This window comes from Falco rusticolus, chromosome 4 (assembly GCF_015220075.1).
Source record: "Falco rusticolus isolate bFalRus1 chromosome 4, bFalRus1.pri, whole genome shotgun sequence".
Lineage (NCBI taxonomy): Eukaryota > Metazoa > Chordata > Aves > Falconiformes > Falconidae > Falco > Falco rusticolus.
In genome coordinates, this window is record NC_051190.1 from 5,862,113 (window position 1) to 5,881,871 (window position 19,759).

Genomic DNA, 19,759 nt, shown 5'->3' on the forward strand with positions numbered 1-19,759 from the left:
CCCATTCTGGAAATTTTCAAGGTCACATTTTCTGTCTGGCTCCTCTGAGCGTTTATCCTACAAGATATTTTTAGAGAAGTTGAATACTTCTACTGTGTGGAGGCCAGTATGAAGACCCTTTAGCTACAATTCTCAGTCCTGTGAGGACTGCAGCATCCTCTGCATGAACTTGAACTCCTTTATATTCTGCAGGCCTTTGATGTCTGTGAACACAAGAATATTCTCCCAGATGCTTTGGATACTTAGAAAACTGACAGAGCTTGTACCATTCTGAACTGACATGTATTCATTTGAAACACTCTTTCTCGATTAATGAACAATAGCTAGCTGCTAGTTTCTTATGTGTAATCATGGCTTGGTTTCTTTATCACAAGCACTATCTTGTAATTTTAATCTCATGTTACATGCGGTCAGTCTTTCCAGTATGTTCTAACACTTGCCACTTGTCCCCTTCCTGACTTGTTCCAGAGTTTGTGCCTCCCTTTATTTGCAGTTTATGAAACACTGGGACATGGGGATAGCCATTAATTACAACTAGGCACATTTGTTCTCTGATTTTCAAAGCCTTCTGCTTCTACTAGATTTCTGAATTACTGTTCTACCTTTATTTTAGAGGGATGAGAAATGCCTGTTCTCTTACTGTCCTTGCTTGTTCTCAGGTTCTGGAAAAGAAATGGAAAATACATGAACAGCAAAGCTGAGAAACCTGTGAGGAGATAAGATATATCCTAAATCGTCTCAGAACCGCTTTAAGTCTGTCAGAGTTTATTAGGACAAATGCAACCTCATATGAATAGAACTCTTGGGTTTTGTTGCCTGACCTTGAGCAAATAAGCCAGCTTGGCTGTTTTTACTCTATCCACCACAAGAGTTTGGCTGTAACCTGTCACACAGGAGGCACTTCTAGACAGAAGAGATTATGGTGTCCTCCTCCCATGAGTGCACATAGTACTCAACATGCAAATTAAAGAGACAAGAAACTTGCAGGCTGTAACAAAAGACAGAAAACAAGCAGAAAAATAACACCGGGAGAAGAAAGGTGAATAACCACGTTATGCTTCCATTACGTATGGTTTCTGCTATTTTCAATATTTAGTGGAATTTTTGGAAGGATGCTTACTCAAATTCTAGCAAATCAAACTCAAGGAAGACCAGCGCAACAAAACAAGATAACCTTTGCTTTTTAAAATGCAAAATTGCGTTTAAACTGCCTTCTCGTCCAGTCCATGACAGGTTTTTCCCAGTGCATTCTTTTCTTGGTGTGAAGTGATGGTCATACTGTCCTGTTCTTCATCTAACCATCCATTAAGGACTTTAACCTGAATTGCTAGTTGATGAATCTATGTACCTGTGCTTCATTATTACTTGCAGCATACTCTGGAAATTGCAGATTCAGAGGTGTTCCCCAAACAGCTAGCAGAAATTATAGTCTTCTTACTCTCTCCTTCCGTACTGAAAAGTTAACCTAAACAAGCCTCAAACTTAAATTCCAAGCTGGATTTTTCTCATCTGTTTTAATACAGTATTTTTGCCCCTGTAATCAATTTTAAGAAACCGAGCTCTAAGGTGCTACCAAGTTTGAATAACGAATTGCTTACATGCAATCTGGAAACATATCTTGACCTACAAAGACAAGGAAACCATGTTTTACTCCCACCCCCAACCATCAGAAAACAGGACATATTCAATTCAGGTTCCCTCAGAGCACTTGGGGGAAGCTCTTTGTCTCGCAAAGAAAGGAATCAGTGTTTCTTCTGACAGTATTTTAGAGGAAGATGAAATAATTTATCACAGATTTGCCATTAACACCCCCACACACAAGTAGGGATTTATATTGTTCTGTATATTAAAAAAAATCTTTCCATTTTCTTAACCTAGTTAATGAGAGTTAAAACCAATATATAATTCAAGCCTACCATAAAATGTTTTTGGAAGTTAAATGTTTTTGCCAGGAAAAAACAGTAGCCTTGATTCATACATACTTGAACAAAGACCTGAGTGAAATGAGTTAACTGCAAATATTTGCTCTTTATACTTTTTTGTTATAGAGATGCAATTAAAACCCAAAAGACAGTTCAAACTGAGGGTAAACACTGTATTTTAAAGACTTATTCTGCTTTTTGCAAATTTTCATTGAAGATTTTATTCAAAAACAAATTAGTTATTAGTTTATACTGTCTAAGGTAAAATTCCAATACGAGTGGTTTGTGTGAAGCCATATTTTCATTTGCCAGTTTGCAAGGAATTCTTGTTTAAAATACAGAACAACCCAACCCAGGTATTACTGTAGTTCAATGCTGCAAGTGTACTGTAAAAGTGACTGCTTTCTTTACAACGTTCAGTCGCACCACGTGAACACAAGCTATTTTGTTTTAAATTCCTCAGTAAATACATTCACAACCCTCTCAAAACAGTAACCATAGTAGTGCATGTTGTGCAATGAATTTTGAGAAAGATTATTTTGGGAAATATTCTTTCAAACAGCTGCTACAGATAGCAGGTAAAGTACAGGAGCCAGATGGTATCCATAAAGAGAAAGAAGTACCACTTCATATCTTGTAATAAAACCGAAGGCTGCACCCTAATGAATGTTTGCTGCATCATTGTCAGGCCTTGTTTATTTAAATTTTGCAGCACCCAAGATGCCCGTTAGCAAGCGCAAACCTATTTGACAAAGTAAATAAAATAAAAATGTTCAGCTTCTCTTTGGATTTTAAATGGAGGGCTGCATCTTCTTTTCCTGGTGAAGAGAGAGTTTACTAACGAATCAAGAAAATGTTTGATTGTAATACAGTGATATGTAAGCACCTATCACAGTCTAATTAAGCAGATAAATTCAATTTTCAGCTCTACAGGGCAGATTTTCATCTGGCTGCCAGTGCTTTCATTCTGTTTGTACATACAACAGGGATAAATGTGTTGATTAAGAAAATCTGGACTTTAACAGACAGCGATTGCATGTATGTCTATACTCCATTATGCATATCTTGATTTATTCCATTGTACGACAGCTTAATTTTAGGTGTATAGTGTTGTCTAGAGTGCTGCCGCAGTCCTTCAGTGCTGGAAGCTGTTAATCTGTGTTTTGCAAGCCTGCCTTTGTCTTCAGGCTGAGGTCTTATTGTATTTTCATTACTTATTAAAAATAGCTGGTACTATTGTCAAATTAGTGGGATTAACCTACTTTAAAAAGGAAATTATGTCAGTTACTATACTGATGCCCAGTCTTCAACTCTCACATATTGTTACAGCTCTCTTGCACCCTACAAAATGTGCATCTTGCTGTGGACAATACATATCTATGTACAGCAGATACATGCTTCATCCTGCACTCAAACACAACACTGAAACAACCATGGTGGGGTAAAGGCCCGATCACTTGTTATTAACCTCTTGGCCAGAGAAGAAACATGACTTGCTGTAGGGAGTTAATAGGTCCATTAGCAGGTTGTTTGTGACTGTGAAGACAAATCAGGCTGTTACATACTTCTGATATTTGAAACACACCTAAAAATCAGACTCCGGAACAGTTTTTGAGGTTATCTTCACCAAAGCACCTAGGAACACCCCTTCCAAACCTACCTTACCTGAAATTCAGATGAAACAACCACTGACAGCGGAACGCGCTCTGGAGCCAACCAAGCTACCGATCCCCTCCGACCCAAGATCAGGGAGGGAAGGGGTGACAGCACCCTACCTGCAGTAACAGGTCTTGACAGCTATCCTGGCATCTGCAACACCGGGCACACGGGGAGAAAGCAGCAATTCTTCATGCTCCGTGCAACCGCCCCTGTCCTAGGCTAGGTGTGAAATGCAAGGGCCCAGCTGCTTATCTGCCATGCAACCATCAGGAACGCAAGTGCTCACAAGCGGAGGGCTCAGCAGAACATGCACCCACTCACTCCATCCGCAGCTTGAGTCCTCCTTTGCTCTTGGCCCTTTTTTTTTTTTCACTACAGTTACTAAGTAAAGCGTAAGTTCTGAAATGACAATTGTTCATTTAGGCAGGGGAGTCTGTTGTGCAACCCCAGACAGAGCTCACTCCTGCCTCTGATCACCCCAATCCCTGTGAGAGCTCCAAGACAGAGCTCTTCAGTCTGTTGCTTTCATAAAAACCTTTATTCTGCCTCCAATTTCCCCATGCCATGAAATCCTCATTATTGTCTTCGCAGTAAAAGGACAAGATTGACCTCTAGATAATAAAATACACCAAGAGAAAGGCAGGGAGACAACTACCCCTCTGGCATTTCTGTGACAATTCTTCCTCTCCAAACCAGTCCACACTCACTCTCTCACTTTCACAGAGGCAGGAAAATCAACGTGCAGGGAGAACATACTGCGGTTACATGTAATTTAGACAGCCAGCTATTTGCAGCTAAGAAAAGTAATTGAACGTTAACAGTATGCCTTTTCTCCTTCCTCTCAGCTTCAAGCTGATCTACAACTAACAAAGAGATTGCAATTTCTGCACATTAATTCCACTCCAGAAAAGGAGAGAGAGAACGAGAGAGAGAGAGGAAATAAGTAGGACAGATCCAGACTGTACAGGGTATTCCTTACTTCAGCATAACAAGCTGCCACAATTCAACCTCTGGCATTCCGTGGTATCCATTTCTCCTTTGCACGCTCACCCACATGCACAGATACTGCTGAGAAAGGCTTCCTGGTGATTCAGCCTAAGATTACTCAAGGAACATGAGAGCTGCCACAAAACCACCCCCACAAAAGACCATACAGAAAAGCGTCAGGAATCCCCATAAGCACCCTTGAGATTGCTTACTACGGTACTTTTTAGCTGATGACAGAAAGAAAATCTTTTCTGCTTTGGGTTTTTTTGTTGATTTTGGTTCAAAATCAAGTGTCCAGAGAAGGCAGAGAACAAAGCAGCACATACTACACACATTCTCCCATCGCCCTGGGTTAGCTTAAAAGCAAGTGTCTAGGTTACATTAAACAACATTCTTTACAGTGTCTCTTCTCCATCTTCTTTAGGCAATGCATGGAATATGCAGGCAAATGAACATTACCAGGAGTGTCTCTCTGAACCCCACCAAGCTGGGACTGACAACTTCTGGATAAACATTTTTCATTTCCTGTTTTCCAGGATCATCTCTGCATAGGGGCTAACTGAACATGCCTTAGTTGTGAAGCAGATCTGGATTTTGCAACATGATATTGCTGCCTTGACATTCCTAAAAAGAAATGCTCAGACTTAAAGAAGAGATCAGTGACAGCAGCAGTAAGCAACATGCAGACCAAAACAGCATTTATCACTTCTACAGCACCTGACATGTCAGCAGGTATTTTTGTCTGTTAACACCACAAAAAGCCCATCTAAGAAGCAGAAGCAATTCCAAAGGCATATGCAACCCAAATGAGCTCACACAGGTAAATGAAATGACAAAGATGCCAACTACAGGACAGACAACCTGAGAATAATAAGATATTTGCCACATCTTTACTTTTTCGTCAGTCACATCTTCATTGCATAATAAATGTTCATTTTGCATTGTTAAATGTCACTCCTCCTCAGAGTTAATGACTTCAAGAATCTCACACCTGAATTAAATAAACACCACCACAACGACTTCTTGTTTTGTAGAAACATTACTGCATGCCTGGCATTATCCTCATCAATCAGAAAACTTACTGCAGACAAACACCGTAAGCAACGAACTTGGAAAAAGGCCCTTCACCCCACCACTCTCTGCATGGGTAGGTGGGCAGGCCATTCAGCTCTTCCCCACACTAGCAAGCAATGACATTTTGCAGGGCTCACACATTCCTTACCTTGTAGCAAACATTGCTCTCAGGGAGGAGAAGGTAGCAGCATCTTCTTTCAAAGCCTTCAGCTCATTTCGCAGCTTCATCATCGTCTCCGTAACCATAGCTTTCTCATTTTCATATTTGCTTTTCAAGTTGGCAAGGGCTACCTCTGCAGTCTATTTACAAAGAAGAACAGAAACATACCAGTTAATGAAACTGCACAAAGTGGCTGGCTAAGAGATTTCTAATCCCTATTCACATAATTAAACATTTACTTTGTACTGGAACGTTAAACTTCTGGTCAACTTTTCTTGCACAGATTAAATAAAACTTCATTTTTGAACACTGGAAACAGATCAGACATATGGATCTCCTACTCCCATTAATCATGCAGCAGCATCTGGGAAGTTACAGAATATACATTTCGTGACACCTATCTCCAACTACTAAAAGAAATTAAACTTTACATACTTCAATACAAAGAACAAAATAGTCATAATCTCTAGATACAAACACATTCATCAACACTTGCATAGTTCTCTAATCCTTACAGAATTTTGCCTATCTTATGTGCAAAAGAAAACTTAAAAGTACGTGTATTTCTTTGAAACAACACTACATTTTTTTTAAAGCCAACTTCCATTCGCACTGCTTTAACTTTAGAGGAGACATGAAGCATGTCATGCGGTGTCTTAATGGCAGTTATTTTCATCTACCGCACTGCTAATATGTATCAAATAGTACAGCCCAATCCCCAGAGACTCATTTTACTGTTCACCCGTTATTTTGACCATGTTCTTGTATCACGTCCTCATCTTGGACGGCTTTCTTTTGTTTTGTGATTTGAGATAGAAGAGTACGTATGTTTAAGAACATTTTCAAGGGTAAGGCCTAGAATTCTTTCAAGTATAAGGTAAGATTTACCTCTTCATTTTAGGTGTCTTAGATTAATCACAATCTGATATAATTCAGACAGGTAATAGAAGAAAGCTACCTTAAGCTTCATAAGAAGTCTCATGAGTATGTGACAAGCAAAAGTCAGTTAAAGCCCCAGCGCTCAGCTTTACAGTAGGACATGAACGAAACGGCCTGCTTCAAACCAAACAAGTTTGTACCAAACAAGTCCCAGCAACAAAAGCCCCAATGAGTTGAGGGTATGGCAGTATGACTTCAAAGATAAAATTCTCTTGTGTTTGTGACCTAATTCCCTGACACTGTAACATTCACATCTTTAAGACCTGGTTACCTGTTTGTTGGCCTTCAGCACAGTTCTCAGAGTTGCTATCTGTTCTCTCTTGGTGCTCAGCAGGGACTTCAACTTCAGGATTTCCTCCATGAGAGCTTCCTTGTCTTTGTCCACCACTGGCCCCAGTTCTTGAGTGGCAACACGCTGCCTGGACAACTCAGTTGTTCTGTCCACAGCAGCCTGCAGGTGTTTGATCTGATCCCGGATTATAGCAATCAAGTTGTAAATGTTCATTGGTTCCTTACGAGGATCTGACACAGGAGACGGAAGAGATGACACTGGAGATGGACTGCTGTCACCACTTCCACTCTCTGCCTTTCCTAGCTCTATAGTTAACAGCCCTTTAGAAAGAAGGATGGGAGACCTTCTTCCCTTCGTCTCTGGACTACTGCGTCCACCTTTATCTTCCTTGTAGTAATCCAGCATCACTCTGTTTGGAGTTTCGTTGTTGCACATGCAGACATGGTGGTATAAATTGGCCAGTTCTTCACTGAAGGTGACTAGTTCATCTTGGGCCACACTAAGACTGCCCTGTGTTTCTCCAGCAACATCACTGACTTTCTTCAGCTCCTTCTCCAGTCTGGTCACCTGTTCTCTATCATGCCGACTAGATTTTTCTAGCGAGGTGATCTTTTCAGTGAGAGCTTGGCTCTCCGTCTCGTATCTACTCTTCTCTTCCTCATACTTAGACTCACATTCTTTGTATTTAGCCTTAAGATTTTTGAGCTCTTCTTTTAGGTCACTGATCTCTGCCACAGCCACTTTGTACTTGCACTCCAAGATCTCTGGCCCATTGATGTCAACTTCATAATAGTCTCCATCTTCGTGGCTGTCTCGGTCCTTCTCATTGTCAAGGGCAGACTGACGTTCCTTGCTGACCTGAAGCTTCTTCATCGCGTTCAGGTTTTCTGTGAGTCTGCCAACCTTCTCATGCTGCTCTGAGAGGGCCCCCCGTGTATTTTCCAGTTGCTTCTGAGATTCCTGTAGTGTTGTTAACAAGTTCATCTTTTCTCTTTCCATCTGAAATGCATGAACACAGACATCTACGTAAAGGGAACTTTACCACTTAAGTGGTTTTATTACAAAAGACAGCAATTTAGCCAAGGTCCGTATGTTTACAGAAATCCAATCACTTGCACGTTATGGGAAAAGGCAATTTAATGTATTCTAAAACTACCTCAAGCACAGTGTTCCTTGCCAATTCTTTCTCATTTCCACTTCAAAATGCAAGTTTTCACACATTTCTTGCATAGCTGATGGTTTCGTGAAAACATCCTTTCAGCTGGAGATAAGCTAAATTTTACTGATATCTTGCAAATTATCAAGTTAATATTAGAAAACATGCAGCTAGTCTATAGTGGAAGCTTGGAGCTTCGTGAAAGACTCAGAAATGCTGAAACTTCTAAAGTTTCTCCTCTGAATATTCTCATTCTAAAAAAATCCAGCTACTTGTTCCACAAAGGCTTTTGGTTACAGAACACTTAAGAAATGCTTACTAAAGTAACTTTAAAATATTTCTAGGCAACACAAATATGTACCTTCTTTCAAACTCTTCAACCTTTGAATAGCACAAATATAACTCAGAAATGCTTGTTACTGATTAAAACTTCATGTTCTTTGAATTACAGAAAACAGTTATGGTGTACAAAACTCCTTTTGATGAAAATAACTGGAGTAACTATCAGTTTTGAATAAAACACTATATTTCTTGCTAGTGACATAATGAAGTAGACAGAGCATGTCCTGCACAGACGATGCATTACAACTTTCCTACAAACATAGGACATGACTAGCTTTTTTTTAAAAAAAAAAAAAAAAAAAAAAAAAAAGCAAGCTGTAGTTTTCCACTAACAAACATTTCACATCCTCAAATTCTAAATCAATCAGAGCCTTTACAAATATAGTTTATACTGTATAGTGGTCACATGAGATGTTGAAAAGACTGAGATTACAACCCAAAAACTCTAGCAGCTATCTAGAAGTACACGATTTAGGAAACCCATTCACCTGTACAAGCTGTTGTTTCAGCTTCTGGATTTCAGAAATGTTTAATTCACTCAGCAGATCTGAAACCAGACTGGGGGCTGGAGGGAAGCTTTCATTTTTCTTGGGCGTTGATGTATTATTCTTGCCATTGCTGAGTTTGCTGAGGCAGTTTTGTTCAAATCCATTCATGATTTCATCATTATTGGGCTCTGTGGCTTCATCACTGAACTTCAGTCCATCCAAAGAGATGTTCAGGTGGCTGTTGTACATGGAGTCATTAATGTTCATGTAGTGAGAGAGCTCCTTACGAAGATTGTTCTTCTGCTCTCTCTCTGTCTTCAGCGTCTCTAAGGCCTCCTCAAGCTGGCGTTCGGAGATCTCCTTCAGCCGTATGGCATCTTCTAGCTGGCTGTTGAGAAATTCTGTTTCCTCTTCGAGCCTTTTGATTTCATGTTTCAGGCCTTCAAACTCCACCTGGAGATACACAAATGGAGAGGAAAAAAAATCCCTAATGAAAATGCCCGCCTGCAAGGCACCAAGTCATTTTACTTTTGAATGTATGATTTCACAAAATATGGTGAGACTAAACTATTTTTTTTTTCAGTTCCAGAGTCTAGCTTTGGCACTATGACTGTGAACACTGCTTACATAATTTACCTTCAGAGACTATGGGACAAAATTTCTATGCAAACTGTCAAATGAGCTGATCTACTCCAGCCTAATTAAGACAGGTGGAAGATAGAGCGGCACCACAAAACGGGCTTTCCTAACACATTATGCATTCTCTGATTAAAAAATTCCCTGGCCAACCTTCCCACAAATTCAAGCTCAACATTCCCAAAATCCAGCTTTGCAAAGTTATGCTTCTGATGCTCTGCTGCACTGCTGTTAGAATGTGTGCCACTGGGCTTAAAACTGTGGGGATGCACCTAGCAATCAAATTCTGCTTTTATAAATTCAAAATAAAAGGTTTTATCATTTCAGCACATCTCAGGAGCTACAATTCAGACTCTACACCTCACCAGGCTCACAGTCACAGTCTGCTACAGTTTGAAGGCCGGCATGCTGCAAGTTTTTACCTATAAAACTGTATTTTTTTAAACCTCTCTTGCACTGAAATTAGGAACACCAATGATTAGTATAAAATTTTGAATCCACTGAGGGGGAACCCCCACCCCCCTGAGAGAATATCTTTTCCTTACCTTGAAAGAAAGGAAAACTTGCCACGTGATATATGACTCTATTTATTTTTGCCAACTGCTAAAGGAATTTTAGATGCCATCATACACCAGTATAGCAGTGCTGAACCACACCCAGTTTAAAAACCATGAACCAATCACTTTAACTCTGTTTTGCAAGTTAAGACTGGGAAAACCTGATGGTTTCTTCTAGTTATGTCAGTAGGATAATGAAAGCTTAATTAAATTCATTAAGTAGGCTTAGGACAAGGTAGAAAATGAAATAATCCATTGCCATGAAAAGAATTAGCTCTCGGTTCTATGTATGTTAACCGAACTCAAATGTTTAAGATTGCAGTCTATTTTCCAAGGTTGCAGAACACAAACACAGTACTCAATAATTAGTAGCAACCGAGAGATTGCATCTGGGATTACATTTGGCTTAACCCAGGATGACAACATTCTTGAATATCATTATTTTAGAATACAAACATGGAGCTGGGAACTTTCACCTAACCCTCTGAATACAATGAATGAGACCAAAAAACATGAAAAACAAAAGTAACCAACTACATTGAGGCTGGATTTTACCAGATCACTATCTCTTCCAGTCTATCCAGAGCCCTTTCATCCCTACTGCATGATGTCAGGGCAACCAAAAGAGACTAATTAGATCAAATATATTATTCAGGTGAGAATAGTTCCAACCTGGAACCCCATTTTGGGCACCTTAGTGAGGCCAGTGATAAACATTAACATGGAGTTTCACCTGGAGATAAACAAAATACATTCCATATCCCAAATACTTTGCTTTGTAGTGCAGCTTTCATTCAACACTGACGGAGTTCTGAAGCAAACGCTAATAAGCTTTTTCTATGTGCTCACTACAACAGATGGTATTGATTTAAAGAATCACTTTACCAATACATGAGCGAGCGGAGGTTATCTGTATTCGGCAGCGCTGGGTGCATGGGGGATCGCTCCCCCAAAATCATGCACCCCAAGGGAACCTTCCAGCTCCCTCTTTATACAAGTCACTCGTGTCTATTCATTAACCTTCCGGGAACTCATTAACATATCTCGTACCTAGACAATTAGTACAACATTCCTATGTCACCCATCCAAGGACTTAGTACATCCTCAAGTCAACAATAAGGGTCTCCTCAGACAAACATGAGCACATCGTTCTCTCAATAAATCGTATATGGCCCATTATTCAGTATTACCTTTACTGTTTTTTTCAAGAGCTTTTATTTCAGGAATATTATACTATTTTCTCAATTGAAATCTTGACTTTTATTTATACAAAGAGACTGACAGGAACCCAAAGAATAAAAATAGCAAATCCCCAATAGACAGATGAAGATAGGTAAATAGGTAAACCAAAGACCACATCTAATCTAATTACCTCCGCCAATGATAACTCAGGGAAATTCTCAAGTTGTTCCAAAAACACAGTTTTCTAAAATTCTGAAAAAGCTGCAATTGTGCAATTAAACATAACTTCTCAGATTAGCAGTCACACAGGTCTAACGGTATAGAACAACTGTAACAATACTCCACGTTTAACGAAAGAAGCTAGAATAGAGGAGCAGAGAACTGGAGAGATAATAATATAAGCACTAAGTAGCAATAAACACATACGTTCTGAAATATACCTAGTTACAGATACTTTAGAAGAGGATGGATGGATGGATGGAGGGAGGGAGGGAGGGGAGAGTATTGCAAAGAGACACTGAAAAACTAGCATAGCAAAAAGACTAAACCAAGTAACAAAGCAGGCTGTTAAGAGACTTCACTTCCACCAGAGAGAGAGAAGGCAATGGAAACACTTGGAGGTCAAAGCAGAAGCAATAAAGTCCTATGGCTGTGTATAAACAGGGTCAGAAAGAACTTAATTTTGGAACAACTCCTGGTAATAAACACCTGGTAAGATAGACCTTATAGCCTCAAAAGCATGTCCAAATGAGACAGAACCATGCCATAACGCAGGAATTAACTGGTGTTACCAAAGCAACGCTCATTATTTTGAAAAACTTACCTGATTCTGCTTCAGGACAGATACTTGTTTCTGGAGACAGATGTTTTCCTCTTCAAGCTCAGTGTAGTCTTGCAGCAAACGCGCTTCTCGGAATTTATATTCCTTAATATCATCTCGCAGTCTGGCCCTTTGGATGTCCACATTCTGATTGACCTGGAAAAACAAACCAATCCCAAAATGATGGTGATTTGGTCAGATACAATTAAACTTCAAAAATTTATCTTTTCTTATGTGCACTAATCAACTAGATTTCATTCAAACAGACACTCTTCCCCCTACCCCTCAAAATGAAATTACCAAAACCCAAGCCATTTACACAATAATCAGATTTTGTTTTCTTGCTTCTCTCACAAATTCTCACCCTCGACTCAAAGGAAAGTTAATGAGCAAGCAGGATAAGCAACATTCACACCTATGTTGTCTCACTGGCTGCGGGCTGTAAGCAACAGACAAGAAGTTTTCCAGATCAGAAGTCAATGCCTGAATCTATTAACCTGCCTTTTCTCAAGAGGAAGACAGATTCAGATGACCCCAGATGTTCTTATTTGGACATGTATTTGCTGCTGCTTTTCAACAAACTTTTCTTTATGCCCAGTGCTGTAATTTGGAAATATGTTCTAATGAATCCTTTCGGAGCTATACATGGAGCTAAAGCTCAAATGAAATCCAAGATGCCAGGTAGAAAGAAATAGCAACTGTGGTTCCCTTTCATTCCCCTCAGCCTCAAGACTTATGCAAAAGCTTAAAGAAAGGCTTTAAAAAAAAATTAAAATCACCATTGTTGTTTTGGGATAGGTAAGAAGTAAAAATCAATATATCGGTGTAGTATGATCTTTAGATCTTTGGTGGTTATACAAAGACACTTAAATAAATTGAACTAGCACATATACAGGTATGTGAATGGCTCACTGGACTTAGCTCTTATTTTTTCCAACATTATTATTTTCCTTCAAGCCTCATCTTTAAATACTTAATTAAAACAAAACAAAAAATATGTTCTAAGTATTATTATAATATTAGCAGAAATATCTTTGTTAGATGGGCAAATAGGCAATATAGTTACCGATAAAAGTAGTATCAGCTATTTTAGCAGCCATACCTGTGAAGTGTCAGGATGGTTTTCCAAACAGCTCTAAATCGGGGCAAAACAAACACAAGCTCATAAAAGAGGCAGCCTATCGATTCAGCTAGGTAGGTTATCGTATCTTATTTCTGTTTTCAACTATTCAGCATCCTAGACAATAAAGCTTCATCCTTTAGTATACACACTCAGATTCCCTTAGTGCTCTCCACTTCTGGTGAAAGATAATGTCAGCAATGAATAAAATACAGCCTCAGTCCTCTTGCAAGTGTGCAGCAGGAATATACAGAACTAACACAGCACAGGTATCAACAGGCACCTACAGAAAGCTAAGAGATAAAGAAAATGTTTGTGGCAGGAGCATATGCCAAGACTTGAGAATCTGGCACGTTCTGAACACAAACACAGAATCACCTGCAACTGTTAAGACCAATAAATTTAAATTATAGCTCCCTCACATGTCAGGTAACAATTAAGACTACATAAACTAGTCTGCTTATTTTTAGGAATGAAGAGCACTACTTCTCAGCACACCGAGAAACTGAAACTAGACACTACATTTCATTTTCATTGTTAAAATGTTGCTACATTCCATATTCCATGCCTAAGCCAGCGTTGGCTCTACTACAGACTGACATGAATTCTTATGTTAACTTCTCAACAACTGCATTGAAGACCTCTTGCCTTTGGCAGAAAGAGCCTCCAGCCAGATAAACCAAACTGCCCAACAGTTAGGGCTGCAAAAGGCTCTTTGCATGAAACCCAGTTTTCTACAAATTAGGAGATTTTATCTGTGATTTTCTCCATTCCCAAGTAAGTGAAATGCAATGGAAGACCTCCCACAAAGCTACTGGTGAGCTTCTTTCCCCACCATTCAGGTTGCTTTACTCCTCTCTTCCTCCCTGGATGATCTAATCTTTGCAGAGGTCAATGCCTGGAGAAATCTTTAGAGTCAGTCTTTTTTGAAGACAGACTGGTTTCTGCCCAGTCCTGCCAGGTTAATTCAGAGCAACAGTAAGAGCTCATTATTTAATGGGAAAGTATTGTCGTGCCCTGTCTAGCACAAGAATAATCACTCTATTTCAGTACGTACAGGAAGGAAAGATTTAAAAATAGCTCCCTTGTTTCCTGACCAGGGAAGGAAGATATAACCTAGATTTATTGGCTGTTTAGCAAGCTGTACATTCAGTTTGCTCTCAGCATTTTCTCATCAAAACCTCATGCTTACAAGCTGCAAGGTTAAATTGGGTGACGTTATCTCATGTAGCTGACCAAATGGTGGGACTTTTGCTGCAGGGAAGCGAAGCTACTGCATCCTTCCTTGATCAGGTTTTTTTATTACCCATACAGAAAGCGGTATTCATGCTTTTTTAAGACACACATACATTGCACATGTTTTACAATTCTTCAAGTCTACAGAAAAAGTGAGCTGACCTACCGATGAGTTTGAACCTTTTGGTGAGTCTTTCTGCTTCAGTGGCTTCATGGCTTCTTCCTCCCTTCTCTGCCTTGAGCAACCCTGAGCACAGGGCAGATGGGGAGCTGGAACACCACACTCAACTATACAAAGTCACACCTCCACCCAAAGTGAATCATATAGCCCTTTAAAACATCATTACCACTGTGTGGAGGGTTGATGGCCATAAAATCCCCTTGAGTGTTCATCCACCCAAAAAAACCCTCAGCTTCTCAACCTAGAGAATAATCCTGCTACACAGAAGCCTCCCAATTCATCCTGCCCAGGCAAAGACTGTGATCTGGAAGTGATTTTGTCTGATCTAAAGGCCACAGACCGCTCTGCTCCTGCTGCTAGAGCCTGTCCTCAGCTTTTTCATCCTCTCAGCTTTGCCTCAGCAGAGTTCTGCAAGTTCTCCGAACAGCACCAATGCTAGAAATAGCAGGAACCTCCTCAGGACCAATTTAAGCCCACCCTTGCCTGCATGTCAAAACCACAACTACTGTCCTTCACACTGCCAAAAGCCTGCTGCTTAGAACATACTTTTCTAGTACACCCCAGCATATAACGTTACATATAATCTGACCTTAAGAATTAAAATAATTGAGGGGGGGTGGGGGTGGGGGGTAAATCTCAGAAAGCCAATTGCCTCCTTTGTTTTGGGCTGACCAGAGTTCAGCCTCCAGATCACCAGGCAGAGGCTGATCTTGGAAGCAAAGCTTTGTCACTAGCATGGCTCCTGTTTCCTTGAATTCCACCAGCTCTTGAGGTCACAATTCAGTTCAAGTTCCCCACTGTAGTAAACATACTCACACCTCATTTTACATGTCATTATCATCATCCAGAGTCAGTCTGCCCAAATTTATTACTAATTCTAGGATTAGTTTTCATGCTTCATGCAACAAATCTTTATAGATATGATCATTCCCCTTCTTGTGTTTTCCACAGGAAGGATTCACAAAAAAAGTCTTTGGAAGAAATGCAGTACAGTCAGAAAGGACAGAAACTCATATATATTCTGCTGCTGTAGGGAGAAGAAAATCATAGAATCATTTAGGTTGGAAAAGACCTCTAAGATCATAGAGTCCAACCGTTAATGTAACAGTACCAAGTCCACCAAAATAATCAGTCAACACATCATCTCGTTGACATTTTATTAAATATCAGCATGAAAATTGGGAAGACTAGTCCTCAGACACAAAACTTAGCAAAACTCCTTGACACTTTTTTGAAGGAGGCACTTCAACCAATGTTTTCCTGAATGCTGCCTTCATACTCACAGCTGCCAGTCCAGAACCACCAACCTCAAAGCTACATTATCTACCCCAGGTACCAAAGGTGAAATTACAAACTCAAAATATGGACCATAAAGCTTTTCTATGAACAAAAAGAAAACCTCAGGTCAATCACTAGAAATTAACACAACTAAGAAGTTACATTATTTATGCCTCAAAGATCAGCAGTTGCAAGCTGTGTGCAAAATTGACAGCTGCCCATCAGATTTCAATTGTATTTCCTTTGCACATGTGAGAACTGGGGTCCTGTGGCAAAGTATCACATCACTGTGTAATTAAGGGCTGGGATATAAAATATTCCTAGAACAGAGCTAAACTAAGAAACCAAAAATAACCACCCCCTAGTTCTCAAGTTGCAGGCTCTTAAATATTTTCTTTGTATTACAGGTATTAAACAAAACACTAATATTTGAGAGGAAAAAAATTATTGAAAGTTCCATTAGATCCAACTGTTTACTATAAATCAGCAAAAGGTTTGGAAACCTGATCTTTCACTATTGCAATAAAGATCACCTGTGTGACAATGCCATTTGCAGTCCCTGGCGATGGGCAAATGCCATCAGGGTGGAGAGGCCGAGCAGCAGCCACACATGGCCAGCAGCACCTCCAGATGATGGCTGCCTGCCTCTCATCTTTCTCAGATGCAGGAGAAGATACAAGAGCTTCTTGGGTTTAAAACTTTGCTCACTTTGGCCTTACAATATAAGAACTATAAAATAGTATAAAATCATTTATTTATTTATGCAAAGGAGAAATACCACTGTAGCCTGGCGCTGCTTCTTCGTTTCACAGCAGAAACTTCCCTCAGTCACACCTGCACCTATATTATCATGTGTGGACACATACTGGTACAGCATAAGATGCTTCTTGTATGAGGAAAGACTTATAAATAAAACACCTGTAGGTATATGACCCAGGCAACCTCAAGTTGGGAAAATAAATAATTTCATTTCCCATACAACCCCTGCATAAAATTAATTCTGTATCACAAAGGCACACGTATCTTGCACACTGAGTGCTGGGAAATGAAAACAAGTCTGATGGAGGCTGGCAGTCAGGCACCTATAGCTATTGCTATACCTACAGTATATACATACTTATAGCTGTTTCCTCTCTATACAAAAACACCTAACAACTACCACTCCAAATCTGTGTTTATGACATTTATTCAGCATTCAACTATTCTCACTGACACAGGACAGTCACCAAGTTACTCAAATGTATCAGAATGTATAAAAAATGTATTTTAAAAAATTATAAAAAATATCATAGCTTTTATACTTCCCTTCAGTTTATGAGCCACAGACGTGCCTCTCCAGCCCTACACATCAGCAATGGACAGTCCTTTGGATACAAATCTTTGGTTTTCCCATTGTATCCAGCACCTGTGTCCTCTTTTCCAAACACTGCGTGGGAAACTACTAAGAAACAGTTCTTTTAAATGACATAAAAATCTGCATGCCGGCATTGTTTTCCAACACAAATACATTCAAAAGAAATACCACACAACCACCAGAGGAAGTAATAGTCTGCATCAGTCGGACTGTATTTTCCAGAATTTATAGCAAGTGGGTTTTGTGTCTTGTTCACAAAAGCTGACTGGAGAAAAATAAAGTAGATACTATGCTAAGCTGTAGTTTGGACTCTTCTCCACTCTTTTGCTGCAATTCAGCTCTGGGGCCCCCAACATACGAACAACATGCACCTGTTGGAGCAAGTTCAGAGGCGGCCACAAAAATTATCAGAGGGTTGGAGCACCTCTCCTACGAAAATAGGTTGAGAGAGTTGGGGTTGTTCAGCCTGGAGAAGAGAAGAATCCGGGGAGACATTACAGCAGCTGGCAGTGCCTAAAGGGGGTGACAAGAAGCTGGGGAGGGACTTTTTACAAGGGCAGGCAGCATTACAAGGGGGAATGGCGTTAACTGGAAAAAGGTAGATTTAGATTAGGTATTGGGAAGAAATTCCTTACTGTGAGGGCGGCGAGGCGCTGGCCCAGGCTGCCCAGGGCAGCTGTGGGTGCCCCATCCTTGGCAGTGCCCAAGGCCAGGCTGGACGGGGCTGGGAGCAGCCTGGGCTGGGGGGAGGTGGCCCTGTCTATGGCAGGGAGGGGGGGAACTGGGTGGGCTTTAGGGTCCCTTCCAACCCAAACCATCTGATGATTCTATCATTCTATGACATAATCTATCTGCTGAAAAGCTGCTCAACTTTGTAAGCCTTGGTGTGACTGCAGACAGAGGTAGATATAAATAGGGAAGCAAAGGGAAGGCGGAGCACCGTGGTCACTTAAAAGCAGAAGAAATAGTGCTTTTGTTTGTCTGTTTTCAAAAGCAAAGTTAAGCTTTAACCACATTTCATATAGAAAAAAAAAATTACTGAACCAAAAAAAAACCACCAACCAACCAAAACCACCCAACCCCAAGAGACAGGTTACACACATCCCAGTCAGAGTCTCCCTTTCCAAGTGTGCCTCTGAAATATCATTTCATTCTGGGAACTTGCAGGGCTGGGGGCTGGGGGCCGGGGGGAAGGTGTGGTAGGGGAAAGGGGTGAGAAAACACCCAAACAGCAAACCAGCAGTGGCAAAAGCAAGTAAGAAGCTCCAAGCCCACCAGCACAGCACTCTATGCTCTCATGAAAATCCAAACTGCGCTCAGACGCCAGTGCAGGCAGCTCTGCCCCCCTAACACACTGAGCAGCCTGGTAAGAGCTCCTCACCTCACCCCTTTCAAGGTTTTCCCTATACCTGGGCCAGGTGTACAGCTTTTTATGCACTTGGAGCCACTGAGTGAATCTGACCTGATTTTTCTTTCCTAGCAGAAGTTGCAGTCTTACTTTTTATTTTTTGGACTAGGAGGCATAATCTGAAGAGCTCCGATTCATGTGAGACATGCCCCATGTTCCCAAGCACAGATGGGTTGAACTCCATGACAAATATCCTGCAAGGCACAAAAATCAAGGTGGCAGGGAAGAAGAGGTGGAATATGTGCAACTCACATTTGTTCTCCTGCATAAAGTGCAGAAAACAGCATACTAGCTATTTATCATAACTTATACATAACGCTCCCAATAGCTCTGAAGCATTAATGGAAGAGACACAACTACACTGAAACTCTGGTAACAAATGTGCAGAGTTGTGTGGGTTCTAGTTGTTTTGTTTTTTTGTTTGGTGGGGTTTTTTTACCTGTCCTTTCATTATCCAAACACCTACCCCTTGACAAAGCATCTTACTACGTATACATGTCTCAGGATTTTCTTTACCTGTGATTAATGCCGGGACACCACCCTATTAATGTACTCAGCTCAAAAATTAGTGATTTTTTTTTTTTTTTTTTTTTTTGGTAAACCATTACATAAAAGCTTTGTGAAGCTATGACATTAAGGATGGGTTTATTGCAACACTGGAGAACAAAGAAATACACTGTCATGAATTTCTTTTTGCACTATATTAGAGAAACCTGAGCTGAGACTCAGTTTCCACAGCATATTCTGGAGCCATTTAAATCTCTTAAAACTGCTTAACCAGCATTGAGTCTTGCTACAATATCTATGTCCTATCACGTGTTGCTTGCTAGCTACCTGTTCAAACATTTGAGTGTCAAATCCAGAGCACATCCTCCAAACCCCTTCTTAGTTGTGGGGAGGGTTAACACCTGAGCACATATGGCAATTCACAACTTACACTTGTTTAAGTTCCTTGCAGAAGGATCCAG

At 40.3% G+C, this 19,759-nt stretch overlaps 1 protein-coding gene across 6 annotated transcripts in view; it reads right to left on the bottom strand.

The window, feature by feature from the left end:
* Positions 1 to 19,759, bottom strand: part of BICD2 (BICD cargo adaptor 2) — a 98,506-nt gene that overhangs the window by 13,978 nt on the left and 64,769 nt on the right. For all 6 annotated transcript variants that reach the window (XM_037385091.1, XM_037385093.1, XM_037385090.1 and 3 more), the window contains exons 3-6: positions 12,218 to 12,370; positions 9,020 to 9,472; positions 7,013 to 8,032; positions 5,791 to 5,942 (exon numbers count right to left, since the gene is read on the bottom strand). In XM_037385091.1, the coding sequence (XP_037240988.1) occupies positions 5,791 to 5,942; positions 7,013 to 8,032; positions 9,020 to 9,472; positions 12,218 to 12,370 (1,778 nt within the window). The remainder of the gene's footprint in view (positions 1 to 5,790; positions 5,943 to 7,012; positions 8,033 to 9,019; positions 9,473 to 12,217; positions 12,371 to 19,759) is intronic.